General features: G+C 37.4%; 1 protein-coding gene across 2 annotated transcripts; it reads left to right on the forward strand.

The window, feature by feature from the left end:
* Nucleotides 1-9,624: 9,624 nt before the first annotated feature.
* ANKS4B (ankyrin repeat and sterile alpha motif domain containing 4B) lies at nucleotides 9,625-21,063 on the forward strand. 2 transcript variants are annotated; one of them, XM_065920318.1, is made up of 3 exons: nucleotides 9,625-9,849; nucleotides 18,847-19,941; nucleotides 20,837-21,063. In XM_065920318.1, the coding sequence occupies exons 1-2, from the start codon at nucleotides 9,686-9,688 to the stop codon at nucleotides 19,919-19,921; spliced, it is 1,239 nt and encodes a 412-aa protein (XP_065776390.1). In that variant the 5' UTR covers nucleotides 9,625-9,685; the 3' UTR covers nucleotides 19,922-19,941; nucleotides 20,837-21,063. The 2 variants fall into 2 exon arrangements, with proteins under 2 accessions (XP_065776390.1, XP_065776389.1); XM_065920317.1 differs by having other exon boundaries at nucleotides 20,842-21,063.
* The last annotated feature ends 774 nt before the right edge of the window (nucleotides 21,064-21,837 follow it).

Consider the following 21,837-nt stretch of genomic DNA (forward strand, 5'->3'; position numbering starts at 1 on the left):
AAATCTTTCCCTGGTTGCCCTCAGAAGAAACCAATCCTGCCAAAACTCTGATCTCAGATTTCTGTCTTCCAGAACTCTAAGAAAAAATTCTGATGTTTAAGCCATCTGGTTTGAGATACTATTTATAGCAGCCTTTGTTGATGCTATTGCTAAGTTGTGTACGACTCTTTGTGACCCCATGGACTGCAGCACTCCAGACCTCCCAGTCCCTCCCTATCTCTTAGAGTTTGCTCAAACTCACGTCCTTTGAGTTGGTGATACTGTCCAACCATCTTAACCTCTGCCACCCTCTTCTCATTTTGCCTTCGATCTTTCCTAGCATCAGGGCCTTTTCCAATGACTTGACTGTTCACATCAGGTGGCAGTCTTAGAGAACCAATGTAAACTCTCAGATTGAAACACAACTCTGTGTGACTATAAGATATATATTCTTTCTACTGTGTTGTAAGATATGTTGCTGTTGTTTAGTTGTGTATGACTCTTTTGCGATCCCATGGGCTGTAGCCCACCATGCTCCTCTGTTCATGAAATTTCCAAGGCAAGAATATTGGAGTGGGTTGCCATTTTCTTCTCCAGGGAATCTTCCTGACCCAGGGATCAAACCTGCGTCTCCTGCTTGGCAAGCGTTCTTTACCACTGAGACACTTGGGTACAGGATGATGAAAACTCCAGATCCCAGTTATTGTTCTTATCTTTAAAAGAAAAATACAGATGAAAGAGAAAAAAATTTAAGAAAATGAAGAGTTTACTTTATGACTTAAGAATCTATATTCTTAACCATTACTGTACTCTGGCTTTATTTCAGTACAATGCTTGACATTCACATTTTCCTGTCTTCCCAGTTCAACTGTCGGCTTTGAGAAATGGTTTTAATGTCATTTAATAATCTGCTTTAAGAGTGCTATAACACACCTCCCCTGTGTCATAATCCTGCTATCTTGAAACAAAATGGCAGCTAATGTAGGTTTCCCAGTGATCACTGTTTCTGAAGTTTTTATGGAACTTAAACTTTGGGTGAGGAATCAGGTAATATGATTTATGTTGACTGAGCTTTTCAATTCTTAAAACCACAATTAATTAAGGGAAAAGGCAAAAGATAAAAGGAAATTTGTTCAGCTAACAAAGTCAGTTAATCCAAGTATGAACTTTAAATTCATAGCCCCTGCTTAGAGTATCTAATAGTCACAATTTTAAAGAATTTGTTTTTTGGAAACCTTTATAAAGCTCTCCACTGTTACAATGTATTGCCATCTGGAGTTTAGCATTTATAAAATGTGCAGTTAAGGGATGCCAAGATATGTCTCATGCAGACCAGATGGTACAATAACAGCTCTGTCTGTTTTTCTGGCAAAAAAAAAATAGGACTTTGAATGTCTTGAAACTTATGTGAATAAATTAAACCCCATCAATACTTCAGGGACATTATAATTTCAATACTCTATTTATCCACCTAAATATTTTCATAAATGCTTTCATTTGAAGAAAAAAAAGCAAAAGGGAAGACAATGGTTCTTTTGATTGCTTCATGTTTGTGTTTAACGATGTTTCAAAGGAAAACACCCCCAATGATCTTCAGTGTGGGAAAGGAAGTTTCTCTGTACTTTGAGTTACCTATGAGTTTAAATGAAAAGCAGGGTTGTTGAAATCTCTTTTTAATAGAAAAAGTCCACATCAAATAGGTTGAGCAGTTTTAGTACTGTGATGAAGAGAAAAAATACACACATAAGTGATGTTTCTTAATAATCCATATGAAAATGTCTCTACTGCAACAAATATACTTATATCATAAACCCATTCAGCACATATAGTTATGTGTTAACAGGGCCTGGTTCTGCCCTTGCCTGATTCATCTAAGTTTTCTGGGTAACAACAGGGCTTTTGTAATACCCTTTATTTTCATTTACTTTCTGTTATTGCTTTTATTTTCAATAGAATTTATAATCAGATACTCATTAGATGAAGTAATCTTGTAAAAAGTAAATTTTCTGCTTGGATCTCTCCATTTTCCTTACTACATAAAAATTGTGCTTCCCTACCAGACAAGGGAATTTCCTCTGTAATTAGATGTGAATAGCTTTGAAGAACAAACAATGTGTGCTTTTGAAAGCCAGATCCCTTGAGGTTCAGGGGGCAATCTCATTAATAAAAACATGGGTTGCCCAAGCTGTTGAATTTCTTTCCCAAAGAGCAGTGAATGGTTTTTCAGAACAAAGAGAAGATTGTTTTCCACTTTGCTGGCATGTTTTTTCTTGCAGTGGACTGGAAGTATTACCTACACTAATCTTTGTCTCTTCTTTTCCTCTCCCTGAGAAAAGGATCATATACAACTCTCTTATATAGATAGGTCAGAGTCCCGAATAAATCCTCCATCCAAAGGCTACTTGGCCAGGATTACCTTCATGGTACATGGGACTCCTGTTCAGACCACTCAGCTATCAGGTAGCTGCTATTAAACAAGAGAGGTCACAAAATTATAATACAACAATGAAGAGTTGGAAATGGCATTGCTCTGTGGGGAAAAGGAGACCCATTGGTGAGAGAATCTCGGCAAACACTGTCCCTGGAAGCTCATTAACCGTGTTTTCCTGAGTCTTTGGCAAAAAGAAGTGGTATCTAGGCAGAAGGGCTCTCAGAATTACATTCTTGGGGGTCCTGGTAATAGGTTGAGTTTCTGGAGTTTTAGAAAAACAAAGAAGGAAATAGAGCCTACTCCTCTGAACCTAAGCAGCAACCAGTGACACAGAAGTCCCTTGCAGGATGTTTCACTAAAGTTACACTAATACTGCAGGAGTGTAGGAAGATGTGGGTAGCAGGGTTGGTTGCAACAGGAAGGTTGATGAGAGCCTTAACTAGCTAGTTAGAAGAACGATACAAGGAATGGTCATCACCACTTAAGTCTAATCCTCAAAATCTCTGTATGTATGGCAGGTCTTCTCTGACCTTCCTAGAGAATAGCAGCATACTGTTGGAATAGACTCAAACACTTATTTCCATAAGAAACATATAGTCAAAAGTCACAATTGCCACACAATTATCCAACCCCTCATAAGGAATTGATGATAGGGTCATGAGCAATTTCCTCTAACTTTATCCACAAAGAAAGAGAGACTCAAGTAGATGGAATAACTTGCATTAGACCATATGGACTCTATCCAGCTCCAAGTTCAACCCTCTTTCTCAACCTTCTCTTTAAGGAATGAGGTAAAGAGGAGCTTCAAGTTCAGAAAGATTTATTTCTATTTTCCTTCTCCCTCTGCATCCAATCTTCTCTAGGAAGTTTTCTTAGGGAAATGCCAAAGGGTACCAAGGGAAGCTTATATATATAGGTGGTGGGCTCAGTGGTAAAGAATATCTTGCTAATGCAGGAAAACCGAGTTATGTTCCTGGATCAGGAAGATGCTCTGGAGAAGGAAATGGCAACCCACACCAGTATTCTTGCCTGAGAAATCCCAAGGAAAGAGGGCCTGGCAGGCTCTAATCCATGGAGTTGCAAAGAGTTGGACATGACTGAGCGACTAAACAACAACAAATATACATGAGAGTGCATATCTCAGTTGCTTTACCATTTCATAGGAAGAGTTTAAGTCCAAGTCATAAGTACTACTGGAGTTGAGAAACTCTTCTTTCTCCTGTTTGTCTCCCATTTGCAGTCCTTATTCCTCTCCTTTATAATTGCTCTGACTTCCTTTTCCTCTGCTTCCACCCTAATTCTTACTCTTCTCTTCTCATCATCCTTACCATTGTCATTATTTTCACCATCATGATCTTTATCTGTCAGCAGACTCCTTCTATGATTGGCACTTAGCATTCTATTATTGTAGAATAGAATAGAATACAATACTGTATAGTAGAACAGAGTATTCTATTAATCCATTTATCTTTAAGAAGCCCTTTCTCAGGTTACATATGATTTTCTATTTTAGAGTACATGAATGAATGCAATTGTGTCTAAATTTTAGTGGCTCAGGCAAAAATGATAGAGAAACAATGTTACCTTGTTCTGAAAGGGTCAACAGTCATGTTTGGATATTTCATTTTTTCTAGGATAAAAAAAGATTCCTTTTTTTAAAAAGCAAATAAATAATGTTGCCTTCCAGGTTTTGCTTCTACAGCTTCCACTGTTCTCATAGAAACCAAAAAAAAAAAAAAAAAAAAAGAAAGAAACAAATATTGACCTCTAGAGCTAACTATTGTAAGGATTTGCAGATGAAAGCTTTTGCTTTTTCAGAGTGGGTTTTATCTTAGAATAAAGACTTGAACAAAATAGATGAGGAATAAACAGTTACAGACTTCAAATATATACCTTTCTCATATCAATACCATGAACTATTATCCAAGCATATTAGCTATTTTGTAACAATGTGGGAAATATTTATAGTGCATTAAAGAGAGGAAAAAATACAATGCAAGATGATGACAATGATGCAAAGTTTATATCACAAAAAACATATAAACAGTTAATCAATTGTATAAGGATGATAGGTTTTAATTTTATTACAATGTTTTCAGAGAATATGATCTACATGAAACCTACTATTTGATGTTTGTTGAGGCCTGCAGGGTTCTATTAGGTTCTATTTATATAACAGAATATTAGAAATATTCTTAGTGTGCTTTTAAAGAACATGTATTTTCTATTGAATACAGTGTTCTATATAGGGTTGTTAGATAAAACTTTTTAATTACATTCAAATTTTTTATACCTTTCCTAATCTTTAGTCTGATTGATATATAATATTAAGGGAGTGTGTTAAAATCTCTTACTATGATAGCAGATTTGTTCTTTCTCTTTAAATTCTATTAATATTTGTTTTTTTCTATTTTGAGGCTATATTACTTGATACATACAAGTTTAGAACTATCATATTTTCTTGATAAATTTTTCCTTTCATCACTATCTTTTTATCCTTGGTAATTGTTTGGCTTAAACTACATTTTTATCTGATAAATATAGCTACACCAATTTGTTGTTAGTATTTTCTTGATATAACTTTTCCTTTTTTGCTTTCATTTTTTGTTTTTCAATTTTATATTTTAAGTGTGTCTATTAGACACACTTAAATAAGATAGACATGGCTGAGTCTTCTAACTGGTGAATTTGGTCTGTTTACATTTACTTTGATTACATATAAATTTGAACCATGTTTTTGTTTTATATTGTGCTCTTTATATACACTAATTTTTCTGTTCTTTCCCTTCTTTCCATAAGGCAAAAGTTTAAGTTAATGATTTGAGATTTTCCTTCTTTTCTATTAGTAACATAAGCATTAAAAACTGCAAAATTCCCCTAGTTCTGTTTTAATTGTGTCCTGTAAATTTTGAAATGTTTGTTTTCATTTTCATTAAGTTCAAATTATATCTGATAACGGATTTTTATCTAGGACATATAAAGAACTCATAATTCAATAATAATAAGACAACCTAATAAACAAAATTTTTAAAGACAAAATGTAAGAATAGCTAATAAGCACTTAAAACAGTATCAACATTGTTACTCATTAGGAAAAAGATATTTAAACAACAGTGGTACCACTTCACATCCACTAAGATAACTTTAAATGAAAAGGCAAATAATAAAGGCTGCAAGGATATGAAAAAGTTTGAAGCCTGTTTTGCCAAAAGTTTTACTTTCATTTTAGAGTCAAAGGATTTGTTAACAAAAGAAACCACTCATTACACACAAATGAACAACTTGAATTTTTGTTGAAGATTATTTGACTTAACTTCAATATACAGTCATTAAAATAAAAGAAATAGAAACAATAGAGAGAATTAACAGCACATACATCACCAAATTGCACAGACCAACATCCAGAAATGAAGTCCCTTGTAAACAGCAATGTGGAGTCCCAGTTAGGAAATGACCCCGGGCAGTGTGTCCACTCCCCTGGTGAGACTTCAGATTGCATTTTCAGGGGCTCCAGCTTATAATTCTAGGCTGCAAGCTGGTATCATCATCAGTTTGCTCACTAAAATGCAGCTCCCGTTTAACTTTAACCTTTTTACCGTGTTATTTATCTTGTGAGTCAAAGGGTTTCTTTAGACCCCAAGTGGTCGGCCAGACCTCCAGTGGCTCAAGAATTCCAAGAGCCACTTGCTTTCTTATCTAAAGGGCTGCCTGACTTTCTGTGCTTGCAGGCAGGCATGGAGTCTGGGTAGTGTACAGGCAGGTCAGCAGCAAGGTCAGAAGCCTGCTCTCCTGCTTCTGAAGACTGAACAAGACTTTCTCCATTTCAATTTCCCTAATGGTCTCACACACCAAAGCCTTTGGCTGTGTAGATCACAATAAACTGTGGGAAATTCTTCAAGAGATGGGAATACCAGACCGCCTTACCTCCTCCTGAGAAATCTACATGCAGGTCAAGAAGCAATACTTAGAACCGAACATGGAGCAACAGACTGATGCCAAATAGGAAAAGGAGTACATCAAGGCTGTATATTGTCACCCTGCTTATTTAACTTATTTTTTTTTTATTAGTTGGAGGCTAATTACTTCACAACATTTCAGTGGGTTTTGTCATACATTGATATGAATCAGCCATAGAGTTACACGTATTCCCCATCCCGATCCCCCCTCCCACCTCCCTCTCCCCCGGATTCCTCTGGGTCTTCCCAGTGCACCAGGCTTGAGCACTTGTCTCATGCATCCCACCTGGGCTGGTGGTCTGTTTCACCACAGATAATATACATGCTGTTCTTTCGAAACATCCCACCCTCACCTTCTCCCACAGAGTTCAAAAGTCTGTTCTGTACATCTGTGTCTCTTTCTCTGCTTTGCATATAGAGTTATCGTTACCATCTTTCTAAATTCCGTATATATGTGTTAGTATGCTGTAATGTTCTTTATCTTTCTGGCTTACTTCACTCTGTATAATGGGCTCCAGTTTCATCCATCTCATTAGAACTGATTCAAATGAATTCTTTTTAACGGCTGAGTAATATTCCATGGTGTATATGTACCACAGCTTCCTTATCCATTCGTCTGCTGATAGGCATCTAGGTTGCTTCCATGTCCTGGCTATTATAAACAGTGCTGCGATGAACACTGGGGTGCACGTGTCTCTTTCAGATCTGGTTTCCTCAGTGTGTATGCCCAGAAGTGGTATTGCTGGGTCATATGGTAGTTCTATTTCCAGTTTTTAAAGAAATCTCCACATTGTTTTCCATAGTGGCTGTACTAGTTTGCATTCCCACCATATGCAGAGTACATCATGCAAAATGCCAGGCTGGATGAAGCACAAGCTGGGATCAAGATTGCTAGGAGAAATAGTAATAACCTCAGACATGCAGATGACACCACCCTTATGGCAAAAAGCAAATAGGAACTAAAAAACCTCTTGATGAAGGTGAAAGAGGAGAGTGAAAAAGCTGTCTTAAAACTTAACATTCAAAAAACTAAGATCATGGCATCCAGTCCCATCACTTCATGGCAAATAGGTGGGGAAACAATGAAAACAGTGATAGACTTTATTTTTTTGGGCTCCAAAGTCACTGCAGATGGTGACTGCAGCCATGAAATTAAAAGATATCTGCTCCTTGGAATAAAAACTCACCAACCTCAACAGCATATTGAAAAGCAGAGACATACTTTGCTGACAAATGTCTGCATAGTCAAAGGTATGGTTTTTCCAGTAGTCATTTATGGATGTGAGAGTTGGACTATAAAGAAAGCTGAGTGCTGAAGAATTGATGCTTTTGAACTGGGATGTTGGAGAAGACTCTTGAGAGTCCCTTGGACTGCAAGGAGATCAAACCAGTCCATTGTAAAAGAAATCAGTCCTGAATATTCATTGGAAGGACAGATGCTGAAGCCGTAGCTCTAATACTTTGGCCACTGGAGGTAAAGAACTGACTCATTGGAAAAGACCCTGATGCTGGGAAAGATTGAAGGCAGGAGGAGAAAGGGATAGCAGAGGATGAGATGGTTGGATGGCATCACTGACTTCGTGGACATGAGCTTGAGCAAGCTCCAGGAGTTGGTGATGGACAGGGAAGCCTGATAAGCTGCAGTCTATGGGGTCACAAAGAATCGGACATGACTGAGTGACTGAACTGAACAGTTTCATACATTGCTGATGGAAATGAAAATCTATACAGTCACTTTGGAAAACAATTTGTCAATTTCTTAAAAAGTTAAATATAAATTGCCATATAATTGAGCAATTTCATTTGTTGATTTATACCTTAGATATGTGAAAGTTTATGTCCACACAGAAACTTGTATATTCATAGTAGCAGTATTCATAAAAACAAAATGTGGAAACAGTTCAAATGTCTATCAACTGTTGAAAGAATAAAGAAAATTTGGTGTATTAGTATAGTAGAATATTATTCAGAAATAAAAGGGAAAGAAATAATGTTACATGCTGTAAAATGCATACACCTCAAAAATTTAGGTGAAGCTACAAAAGGCTATACATTGTATGATTCCATTTACATGAAATATCTACCAATAGCAAATCTGTAGAGACAGAAAACAGATTTGTGATTTCCTGAGGCTGGGAGTGGGAAAGAGGAGTGATTACAAATTAGCATTAGGGATATTTCAGGGGATACAGATATGTTATAAAACTGGATTATGGTTCTTACCAAACAGAAGTTTGGTTTGCTCACTGTCCGTGTGGCAAAGCCAATCTACTGATACTAGGTTGTGGTGAAGGAAAATGCAGCATTTATTGCAGGGTGCCAAGCAAAAGCTTTTACTTGAAAGACCCAAACTCACCAGTGGCTTTCAGAGAAGACAGTGTACAGGAAAGTGTCACAGGGTTTGTGACCAGCTCATCCACAGTTCTTGATTGGTTGATGGTAAAGTAACAGGGTGATATTTTGAAAATCTCAATCATCAACCTTCTGGTTCCAGCTGGTTTGGAGTCTATGTGTTGATGGTCAGCATGCAGTTAACTTTTTCCACCTGGTGAGGGGTTTAGTGTCTGCAAAATAGCTCAAGCATGTTGTTTAGGATATTATCTATAAGCATTAAGGAGGAACTAAATGCCCTTGACTTTGTTTTATGGCTAAACAATTAATACTTTGTTTTGCTTGACTTTTTCTTTGTTTCTACCTTTTCTCTCTTCTCTGATTAAATTTGCTCTTTAGAACTTGGAAAGGGCCTAGAAAGCTACAGCTTTTCTACAAACAAGAGGTAATAGACTGGTAAGGAGGGGGTCTGTCTCTGGGAAGTTCCTACAGGGGCCTGCTTGGTTTCACGGTGACAGTTACACAGCTCAAAATTTGGTAACAATCATTGAATTTTGCACTTTAGATGGATGAATTTCATAATATGTAAATTATACCCCAATACAGCACTTTAGAAAAATGGACCACTCCAATGAGCTAGCCTAGTTCTGAGTTGTTTTGAAATTATTATCTTCATTCTGTGCCTAGATGGCCAATATTATATTCAAAACTTGCTAAGAGACAAGAAAAATGTGCCTCTTTTAAGACATTCAAGATGAACACAGCAGTCTTCAATTTTCAATGTCATGGCCATTCCAGAGAGAAAAGGTCTAAGTTCAGTGCTGTGAATTTTTCTGGCTGCTTTCCATGGAGGGAGGCTGGAGTGAGCTTTGCCCTGGGCTGACACTGTTCCTTGTCACTGATTAACCAGCTTCGTAGGAAGGCTGCTTCACTGACATCCTGTTCGGCCTGGAGAGTGATACTTGGCAAAGCTTCGGAGAGCAGAAAAATGTCCACTCGCTATCACCAAGCTGCTAGTGATAGCTACCTGGAACTTCTGAAGGAGGCTACCAAGAGAGATCTGAATCTTTCTGATGAAGATGGCATGACTCCCACACTCCTAGCAGCCTACCATGGGAACTTGGAAGCCCTAGAAATAATCTGTAGCAGAGGGTAAGTTCAACCCAATGGTTTTCACTGGAAACTGTTTATGGGAGGATTTTGCAGATAGGAGCAAAGTCAGGGAATTAATGAAAATACTTTGCTCTCATTCTAATCCGTGTAAAAACTGTCTTTTTAGAGGAAATGAGAAAATTTCCCAGCGATATTCTCTTTCCACCCTGAGAACTGGCACCATGGGGTGGCTGATCCCTTATGAGCCACACACACAGAAATCCTGAACTCTAAGTCACCATTATTTCCCTTCAGGGTAAGATATTTGAATTCTGTAGCTTTAAAACTCCTTTCCATGACATGTAAATGCTAGACTCTTTTAAAAAAGATCAGTGATCTACCTGGTTTTAAGATGTCAAGTATACTTGGAACAAATGATTTGGTTTTTTTTCTTCATCTGTGCCATTAAAATCCCATAGCCATAAAAAAAAGAGACTTGTGCAAGGGCTTGGTTCTTAGATGAAATTTCTGGCTTTATAAGCTATAAAAGGGACCTTCAACCTATCTTAATTACCACTCTGACTGTCAAATACATACATGTACATATACTCTTCCTTCAAATTCTAAAGCAGAAATTAGCTAGCTCCTATCTTCTACTTGTTGCTGGAGGAGCTAGTCACCATTGACAACTATAACTCCAAGTAGACTAAAGAAAGAAAAAAAGAAAATGTGAGTAAAGGAGACAAGTGAATTTATACATATTAATATATAACATATGTATTTCTTAATACCTAATCTACTCTATGTCAGCCATTTTGCTAGATCAACAAGAGAAATATGATTCTTCCCATCTTCAAATGGTGATCAGATTTGAGAGAGGAAATGTCATGAATGTGTTATAAAGGGATAAAGATAGAACACTAAATAAATAAGACAGATATCCCAATCTAGGTAGTGAAGGAAGGCTTTCTTGAGCATCTAAACTGGAGTTTGAACGATAAGGAGTTGGCCAGATGAAGTTGGAAGGAAGAGTGTTTCTCCTGAGGAAGAGTACTGTATTCTAGGCACTCAAGAGGTCAAGTGTGGCTAGATATGGCTTGAGTGGGGAGAGGCCAAGTTGTAAGCGAGGAGACCAAACACAAGAGTCTTGTAGACTCTTTTAAGGAATTGAACTTGTCTCCAAGGACATGGAAAGGCACTGTGGTGGGTTTGTGCAGGGGAGCCACCTGGTAACTTTTTGTTTACAAAATTTTCCTCAGGCGGCTGTATAGCAGTTAAAGAAAATGTTCAGGGACTATTTTAATGGTTGAGATGAGGGGCGAACTGGATTAGGAAAGTGGCAGTGGGAACAGAGAGACGTGGATAGATGGCAATTTGGATGTAGAGCTGATTATAATTGACTGAACGTTGAGTGGGTAGAAGGAAGAGGAGGATCAAGTTTGAGCTTTGACAGGATGTTGGATGCTGGCATCCTTTATTGAAGTGAGAGGTACTTTAAGGAGTTAGAAGAACCAAAGGTGGAGAGAATTTCTGAGTTGAAGACTAAATGAGGAAGTGAGTGGAGTTGATGTACTCCATTCATTTTAACTTCCATTTTCCAGGTTTTCCAGACATCACCCTCTACCACCCCCCCCCCCCCCACTTTCAGCCAAGCTCTTTCAGATTGTAACACTGTATCATCTTTCCTCTTCTCCCAGAGTTTCTTCACCTACTCAAAGTATATAACCTCTGCAGGAAGTGCAAGAGGTCAGTTACCATTTCACATCCAGTGCTGAAAACCCTTTCCCATTTTAAGGTCCAGTTTAAATGAGAGGGCCTAGATGTTCTGCTATGCTCTCTCTCTTTGTAAGCCTGAAACATTTTCTTATACAAATTGTTCTACTGGTCTTTACTTATGACAAAATTAACATAGACTAAGCTCCCCAAATTAAACTATATGTATGCACGCAGATTATAAAGAATAAAATACCCTGTTATGTCATATATATTGTGTGTGTATAAAATATATATAGAACCTACAAATATATGCACACATATATTAAAATGTATATATTGTATATAAATAATTACACACGCCTATTTGTACATATACATGAAATAGTATACTAAGTAAACACTTTTTGTGTGGTATGCAGTTTTTTTTTTTTTTACGACTCAATATATCATAAACATTTTTTCCATGTCAGCATATATTCTTTTACAGTTTAATTTTCAGGAACTTCTTAGTATTCTAGTTAATGAATATAATATATAAATATATTTTTTAGTCAATCTCTCTTTTGAACAAATAACTTGTTTCCCATGGTTTAAATAGTGCTGTGATGATTATCTTTGTATATAAATCTTTACTCATGTTTTCTTGAGAACAAATTCTTCAAAGTGAAATTTCTGGATCAGTTGGCATATATACCATTTAAAAACTTTTTTGGTGTCTATTGACAAATTGCTCTTCAGAAAGTGAGCACCTGTTTCTGTCAATATTGTAGGTTTGAAATGATATATCAGTGTGCCTTTAATGTTCTTTGGTTACTGGCAGGGTTGAAAATTTTTATATTTTGAAGTCATTGTATTTCCACTTTTGTCAGCTAAGTATTTATAATCTTGTCCTACTTATATATTGGAGTCTTCAACATTTCTTATTGATTTTTTTAAAGTTAGAATATCAGCCTTTTGTCACTGTATTTCCAAATATTTTCACAAATCATAATTCATATTTTTGACATCAGATATTTAATATCAGTGAAAATATAAATTTAAATATATATATTTATGTACTTAAATCTATCAATTTTACTATGTAATTCCAACTTTGAGGTCATGCCTAAATATTGACAGATATTTTCTTTAGTGCTTTAGTTTTTTTTATTTTAAATAACTCATGTTTTATTTCTTTGATTTAAGATTTGAGATTGTGATCTAACTATGTCTTCTCCAAGTGGCTAGTCATTTGTCCCTAAGCATTTTGTCATATAATCCACTCTTTATGTATTTATTTGGCATGGTAATTTCTCTCAATGTAATGTCAAAATTCAGTCCATTGTTTGATATTTATTAAAAACTGATTATGAGCATCAACATTCTAACCCTTTTTAGTCCTTCCTTTTCAACTCTTGTCTTCTGGATCAGTTCTAATATATCCCAGATTTTTTTCCTTCTCTCCAGGAGCATTTAAGATCTGTTAAGTTGGCCTGGTATAAACTTATAAAAATGTCTTATAAGGGTTTTCACAGGTCACCACCTATTTTGATCATTGCGTGTGTGTGCTATTCACTCGGTTGTGTCTGACTTTTTACGACCCCATAGGCTGTAACCCACCAGGCTCCTGTGTCCATAGAGTTCTCCAGGCAAGAATACTGGAGTGAGTTGCCATTTCCTTCTCTAGGGAGAATCTTGCCAACTCAGGGATCAAAACTGGGTCTCCTGCATTGCAGGCAGATTTTGATCATAGCCAATCTTTAAGCAGTTGTGTGAGAACAAAATGCCCATTACATTTAAGGGGGCTAAAAAGTAAAACCAATCAAAAATTGAATTTAGATGTAAATCACTTATTGAGGTCTACTGCAGTCTGATGATTTTAGTGTCTTTCTGTCACTACCTGATTGAACTATGGATCATGTGGCAAGCGATAATATTCAAACTCTGGCTTTGTTAAAAACTGTTTTTCTTCCTATTTTACTTCTTAAGATGGAAAGCAATAATTACCTGTCTTACATTGGGAAGATGGCCTCAGTTATACAGAATTTAATTTTGCTTTTAAAACATGCAAGGGCTTTTTAAAGTATTTTTTTTCTATTTTCTAAAATGAAAATAATTTTTTTCCTTTCTGAATCTCAAAGGAATAAAAACTTCTTGTAACATTTCACGTCATATTAGAAAATATACTTAACAAAGCAAAAATCACATGAATTCTCACAGTGATTAACATTTGGGTATATATTCCTTCAGATGTTTCCCTTTAAGAACATACACTTAAATGTACCTATGTTCAGCCCTTAAAAAGGCAATCACAGTATACACACTCTTCTGGATTATTCTTCTAATTATTTAATAATAGAGTATTGACCATCTGCAGTTAAAAGGAGAGATTCATGACATTATTTTCAGTGGCTATATAGTATCCTGCTTTATAGTTTCATTACAATTTATTTAATCAGTTATTTGTTCATGACATTTAATTTGAACCCAGTTTTTGTATAAGATGGGATGAGCATCCTTGATCACTCATCTTTGCACAAGTGTCTGATATTTCCTCAGGATAAATTCCTTAAAGCAGAATTGTTGGTTCAAAGGAGCACAATGTTTTACAGTCTTTTGGCACATACTATGCCAGGAAATTTGAACCACTCTATGCTTCCTCCAGCATTCTTCATTTCCTCACACTCCTGCCAAAACTGAGTATTATTATTACTTTTATTTGTTGCCTATCTGATAGGCAAATAGATGGTGGTGTATTACTTTCAATTGCATTTATTTGATTACTAATGAGTCTAAATATTCCTTCTTTGTAGAAAAACATTTTTTGAAAAAGTGATCTTTTTTTCTGAGATCAACTCCAGAAAAAATCAAATCAACTTCAAAAGGAGAAACTGAAATGGAACAGATGCTCAGAGTAATTTAATATAAGAAAATTGCCTATTTTGCAACAATAATAAAAATTATTTCCAAAATGTACTAATCTACTAAAAAGCAAGGGCAAAATATGATTACTTAAAATCTTTTCATTGAGTTTCTCTTTTGGGGAAAAAAGGATAGGAAAAAAATCAAATAAAAATTTTATGAATTTAGACCATAGAAACAATATGGCATCAATATTGGATTCAAATGAGGGGGATGAGTTTTTGAATATCTGAACAGGAATGTGTAATGGTTCTATCAAAAAAAATGTGAAAGACACCAGAGATTGAAAGACAGAGTTAAGAACCCCCAAATTGTCAATAGAAAAAATTTTAATTTAAGTAGTACATCAATTTGGAAAGTTGTCTGTAAATAGAATTTCTGCAAGTGGAAATAGCTTAAATGTTCCAGGGCAACTCGTGAATCAACTTACTGACAGTTTCATCTTTAAATTTGGAATTTTGTGTTTCTTAGGAAAGCAACAATCTTTAAGGGTCACCTCAGGTTTTCTTCATGTTCTTCCTACTTTTGAAGGATCATTTAAGTTCCCTTGGGTGGGGAAAATTCCACTGTTTTATAACCTGAAGCATGTGGATTTAATCCAACCTGTTAATACTTGTAACATCCCCACCCAAACTCACTCCTCTCAATAATTTCTTTTTTAACTTACCCAATCTAATGTCAGGCAAATTTAATCCATATGTTTATATTTGCTGTAATGTCTTAGATGTTTTACAACCTCTCTTTGAAGTCTTTTGAACGTGGTGTTTGGTTAAAATAAATAAAAAGTGAAACGCCATCTTTGAGGCTACTGTGCTTCCCTAAGATGCACAACTGTTTTAAGGTTGAAAGAGGTCTCCTTTGATCGAAGACAACTGAATCAGGCAGACTGACTAGACCCCTTTTGAAAACGGTTGTGCAACAGAACCATGTTATTTAATACTTGCTTTCCTTGGATTCAATTTCATTTTCTTTACTTCCTCTTTGAACTTATTTCCCTTCCTCTATCTCTGGCCACACTGAGTATATTCCTGGTGTCCCAAATATGTAATGTCACCTATATGTGCATCTGCTTACACTCACTGTTCTCTCTCTTTGGAAGGAAGTTGCCAGCTGTCACCTTATGGCTGGATCTAGCCCACAGTATGTTTAATTTGGACCTCACTGTAATTTTCTCTTAAATTTAAGCTAGCACTTAAAAATCAAAAAGCGTCACCTGAGATTCTGGATTTCTGGTTTTGTTTGGAAAATGGAAGCTCTGGCAATATTGTGTCTGCTTTTATCCAGGATAGCAATTAACCACAGCTGAACAGTGCCTGTTCTTTTAGATGGAGCTTAAACTTAACTATGACTTTGTTGAAAAAAAAAAATGTGGCCCCATTAAGTTACTTACATCACATCTTGGCTTCTTTAGGTTGTGTTTGAGACATCTGCTAGGAGATATGGAAGATACCATACAAAGGACAAAAGACACAGGTTTTGCTCTCTGAGACATTATCTAAACAGGGCAGGGTACATTTGACGAATTAAGATTGCAAGTGTTGAAAGGCCAGACGGGTTATTGTAGTGTTGCAGGAATTTACCAGATTGGTACAAGAAAAAAATATATGAAATTAAGTATTTTGAGTTTAGAGTCAAGGGAAATGATGACAAGTAAAATTTATTGAGTATTCACTATGTACCAAGCACTTTTCTAATGCTTTATGTATGCTGACTTTATTCACATTATAGTTCTATGAGAAGGTAATATCATCCTCAATTTATAGACAAGGACAATGAGCCCTAGAAAAGTTGAACTTGAGCCCTCATTGCAGGTAAAAGGTGAAGCTGAGGTGAGTTAAGGTAAGACCACATTGTGTTGGAGAGCATGAGACATGCAGGCAGGCCTGAGCCAAAGTGTACTGTGTTGAACTGGTGGGCAAATCAGTTGAGTGCTTGGTCTTATTTACCCCTCTGAGAGTTGTTCTTCTCTTTCATTTTTAAGAGAAAGATTGTGATTTGTGGTAGTGGTGGTGGGGGCAGTGAATGTGTAAGTGCTTTATAACAAAAAAGCATGAAGAAACCAAAGTTTCCCATGGAGGAATTATAATACAAATCTGATTCACTAAATTATAGGACACTGGTTGGGCCACCTTAATTAGTGCAGGTCTTAACTTGCACTGAACTTAACCTGGGGATCTTGTTAAACTTCAGATTCTGATTCAGGAAGTCTGGGATGAGGTCCAAGATTCTGCATTTCCAACAAACTTGAAGGTGATGTTACTGCTGCTGGTCTGTGGGCCAGACTTTAAATAGCAAGGAACAGAAGGATCACAGTGCATTAACATGCCAGTTGCAAGGGCATGGACCTTTTCTCCTGTTTCACCTGCTGCTTACCAGGAATGTTAAGACACCTTCTCAGACTCTCTCCTGCCATCCCATGGGGCTAGCCTGGCCAAAGGCTGCAGAGATCCTGATTTTGGAGTCTGGACTAGGACGAGGGAAGGTGCCCTTTAGTACCTGTATTATCAGAGTTCTCAACAGTGGCTTGGGGGCAGAGCCATAATTAACAGTAAGTTATTACTTTTCATTTATGCTTGTTTGTAACTTAAGGCCTCACAGGAGAAGGGCAAGGGGTGGGGATTTAGTCTGGGGCAGGATTCTAGTAGATATTCATTCCACAAATCTTCTTTACCTACCCTGTACCCTTAATGCTATCTAATAATGTCCCCAGTTCTACCTTAAACCATTGTAGTGTTAGTCGCTCAGTCGTGTCTGACTCTGCAGCCCCATGGACTGTAGCCCGCCAGGCTCCTCTGTCCATGGGATTCTCCAGGCAAGAATACTGGGGTGGGTAGCCATTCCTTTCTCCATGGGATCTTCCCAACTCAAGGATCAAACCAGGGTCTCCTGCATTATCGGCAGATTCTTTTACATCTGAGCCATTAGGGAAGCCCAAACCACTTGTTATTATGGGAAAGTAAAGTGAGGAATCAATAGACCCTTTGTACAAATATTAGTTGTATTAGACACTGCTTCCTGCCCAGCATCCATTCCTCTTTTCTTTCTTGCTGTTGGGAAACCAGTTTTGTTATTATTTATTTCCTTACCTATGACTCAGATTAGCTAAGACTGTAACTGAGCTGGAACTGTAACTGAGCAAGCAGGCTTGTTGCCCACTGTGCAATGGAAAGACCAAGGCAATGGTCTTTGCAGAGAGAAAAGGCTTTATTGAAGGGTGGAAACAAGGAGACAAGAGGCACTGCTTTAGATTCATCTCCTTGATTGGCTTTTGAATGGGGTATTTACTGTGTAAGTAAGGAAAAAGAGGGGGAGGCTGCTTAGAAACACATGATGGAAAGTAAGTGTAAGTTTCAATGTAAGTTTCAAGAGTGAAGGCGGGACAGTCCTTCATGCCTCTTCATGGGTTACATGTGCAGTTTTAGAGGTGAAAGGGTCCAGTATGTAATGTGTAATGTATTTTCAGCCTGTGATATCCAAAGTGCACTATCAGTCATTCGAGTCCCTCAGGGAGTCTGTGTGATGCTCATGCTCAGTTGGAGGGGCTGTCAGCAAGCTGTTTCCACATCTGTGGTTTCCCTGATACTCTGTGAAACAGGTTTGGTGTTCTTGATATTATCATTTTTGTTTCTATCTTGTTTCTACCTTATGAACCTTGATCCTTTAAAGGTACAGGATATGGTTTCAGAACCAGCTCTATCTAACAAGCTCAGGAGAGATGATTGCTAAGTTTTAGGAAGTCTGAATCAGATAAACAATTCATTGTTAAAAATAAAATTATATAAACTTAAATTTAAATGATATAATAAAGGTAATACTCAAAACTTATTCCTTTCTAATTATTTTACCAAATTTTACTATATTATCTTTGCTCTTAAGATTGTGCACATCTATTAAATATCTATGTGGTGGGAATAATTTATAATCAATTGCTACTATGCCTCTCTTCCAAATTCTGTGTCCAGTAATGCCATATTAGTGTGTAAAATGTGTTGTGGTGGTATATTTGCCCGACAGAAATTGGCACATGCTATATAAATCAGTGTTTGATTCTTTTCCCTTAATGAGATGGTTGTTAACATTTACCAGCATAGCATGGGGTAATCCTATCTAGGGGAAAAGTCTAATCTCAGATAAAGAAGGTAGTTCTATTTCCTTTCTCCTAGGATGTAATCTGATTCTGGCCAATGAGACATGAAAGTTACTCATTTTGGGAGTTTCTTAGAAAGCTTTGTTGCTTCTAAAAACAAGATACAGGGTAGATATGGATTGTTTCTGGTCATGTGATGCCTAAATGTGACATATCTGGACTTTCAAAGTTATCTTGTAACAATGTCAAGGCAAGATTAATTTGCATTTTGTTCTTTGTTTTAATTTTTTATTTCTTAGACCTCATCTTCAGAGAAAAAATTTAGTATGTATTTTTTATATTTTCTCTTCTAGGGGGGATCCTAATAGATGTGACATCTGGGGAAATACTCCTTTACATTATGCAGCCTCCAATGGTCATGCCCACTGCGTCTCGTTCCTGATCAACTTTGGTGCCAACATCTTTGCTCTGGACAATGACTTACAGTCTCCACTGGATGCTGCTGCCAGCAGAGAGCAGAATGAATGTGTCGCTCTTCTGGATAAAGCTGCCACCTCCCAGAACATCATGAACCCCAAGAAAGTCACCAGGCAGAAGGAGCAGGCTCAGAAGAATGTCAAGAAGCAGATCAAAGAGTGTGAGAGGCTCCAGGAGAAACACCAAAATAAGATGGCCCGCACATACAGCAAGGAGGAATCTGGGACTCTTTCTTCTTCCAAGGGAACTTTCTCTAGGTCACCCCTTTCAAATGCTTCTGCTTCTAACACATTTGGGTCACTGTCTAAGGGTATTAAAGATACCCTGAAGCTTAAGTTCAAGAAGAACAAAGATACAGCAGAGCAGTTAGGGCATGAGAGCAAAAGTGGGCAGAAGAATGTGATGGAAGTGTTCAGAGAGGATGAGGAAGATGAATTCTCAGGGGACTTCATAGAGAAGCTCCAGTTATCTGCAGAGGGGGACAGCTGTATGCAACACGAATCCATTCTCAACCGTCCAGGTCTAGGAAATGTTGTTTTTGGAAGGAATAGAATATTCAGCCCTGAAGACATCTCAGACAGCAGGAGGGAGCTGGGGTTTACAATGCCGAGTGAATTGCTTCAGAGACAAGGAGAAGCTGAGGCTGATGAAGAGGGAGAGGAAAACAACCATGAAGATGATCTGCCTTGGGATGAGGATGAAGTGGACTGGGAGGAAGATGTGGTTGATGCTACTCCCCTGGAAGTGTTCTTGCAGTCCCACTACTTGGACGAGTTCCTTCCTATTTTCATGAGAGAGCAGATTGATCTGGAAGCTCTGCTGCTTTGCTCTGATGAGGACCTTCAGAGCATCCAAATGCAGCTGGGTCCCAGGAAGAAAGTTCTTAATGCCATAAATAGAAGGAAGCAGGTGCTACAACAGCCTGGGCAGTTGGTTGACACCAATCTCTGATGGAGTGTTGGGTCAACAGGGTGAGTCTATAGAGGTGGGGGTGATGCTGTGGAGATATTCCAGGCAATACCTACTCTGTACCCAATACCAGACTACTGGGTTTCTAGGGTTTTGGAGGTGTCCACCTAAGAAAGAAGCCTAAATTCTACTCTGAGAAATACTCTGTACCTAAATTCATATAAACCACTAGTGAGAAACTCAAGGAGGTAAGAAATGGGAATAAGGAAATGACATTTCTCTTCAATTATCTTTTTGATATTTTTGAGTATAGAAAGGATTAAATGGATGACAGAGAACAGAAAAGACTTTACTTCCTAACTCTGAACTTAAAATTATAGTCTCCTATCATACTGCTTCTGCTACTGCTAAGTCGCTTCAGTTGTGTCCAACCCTGTGCGACCCCATAGATGGCAGCCCACCAGGCTCCTCCGTCCCTGGAATTCTCCAGGCAAGAGTACCACAGTGGGTTGCCATTTCCTTCTTCAATGCATGCATGCATGCTCAGTCACTTCAGTCGTGTCTGACTCTGTGCGACCCTATGGACAGCAGCCCACCAGGCTCCTCTGTCCACAGGATTCTCTAGGCAAGAATACTGGAGTGGGTGGCCATTTCCTTCTCCGCTCCTATTTACACTAGCTGCTGCCTAATTTCTGATCCTTAGCTCCATGACTTTACCTGTTGATGGAAACTAAAATTCCTCCATTGGCCTATGGCTTGATGCCCAACTTGAATGTGTCTAACCCTAATCAGTAGATGTTTACATGTTTACAAGTAATAGAAATTGGTCTGTAACATTCCTTCTTGGGAACAAAGACAGAATGGCAAGTAGAGAGAGAAATGAAATAGAATGTACAGTACCTGTATGGATTAAATTTTGTCCTTCCAAAATTTATATGCTTAATTTCTGATCTTGAGTCTAGGGATTCTAACTCCAGTCATCCTGTGAAGAGGTAGACATGCTGGTGATGTGCTTGCATCACCATGTGAAGAGAAAGAATAGGCCATGTGAAGATAAAGCAAGAAGGCAGTTATCTGAAAGCCACAGAAGGAAGTCTCAGGAGAAACCAAACCTTTTATCCCTTTTATCTTGGACTTCCAGCCTCCAGAGCTATAAGAAAATAAAGTTCTGTTCTTTAAGCCACCCAGTCTGTGGTATTTTGTTACAGCAGTCCTAGCAGAATAAGATTTTCCTTAAGACAAGAGAGGCAGGGAGGGGAAAATAAGAATACAGAAAAGAAGATTAGATATTTTTTAGATGATGAGATGATTTTTAGATGGTTAGATGAAAAAAGGAAAAAGAAATCTAGGTTCTTTGTTGGGAAAATTCAATTGTAAAAGGTGAATTTTTGTATGCTTATTATATACATATCTTATTTACTGTTGTTTATCACCATTTCTGCACATCTGAATACATATAGGTTTTACAACATAAACTGTCAACACTAACACTGCTGCTCATATTTCAACGGTAATCTCAAATTCAAGATGAAACCCTACTTGAATAGTTAAACTTCACTGGATTTTTATAGCCAGACATGCATTAAATGGAATTTACCACTGACTATGTGTATAACATAGAAATAGCTTCAGCATGCTTCCTGATTCACAGCTGTTTGTGTTACTTCAGAAGGAACCACGGAGGATACAAATGCTTAAATCTGATGAACAACTGGCACATTCTTCTTCAATCAATAGACTGAAAGTTGTCAGTCACTGAATATATTTTACTACAGGGTTATTATGTTTACAAATATCACATTGCATTGTTCTGGAATAAATTACAACTGTACACGAAATAATGTACATGAAAGCAGTAGTTTTAGAAGGCATTCAAAAAAAGTAGTAGTGTCTGAGTCCTTCTCTATTAGTATTTCATTTTTGTAGAGGCCAGGATCCTCTCTCCGGGTAGACGCCAG

This window comes from Muntiacus reevesi, chromosome 2 (genome assembly GCF_963930625.1).
Source record: "Muntiacus reevesi chromosome 2, mMunRee1.1, whole genome shotgun sequence".
Taxonomy (NCBI): Eukaryota; Metazoa; Chordata; class Mammalia; order Artiodactyla; family Cervidae; genus Muntiacus; species Muntiacus reevesi.

Excerpts from the sequence above, each read along its gene's own strand:
- ANKS4B (XM_065920318.1), top strand. The coding sequence starts at position 9,686 with ATGTCCACTCGCTATCACCAAGCTGCTAGTGATAGCTACCTGGAACTT. Across the intron at positions 9,850-18,846 it reads GAAATAATCTGTAGCAGAGG|GGGGGATCCTAATAGATGTG; the intron begins GTAAGTTCAACC and ends TTTCTCTTCTAG.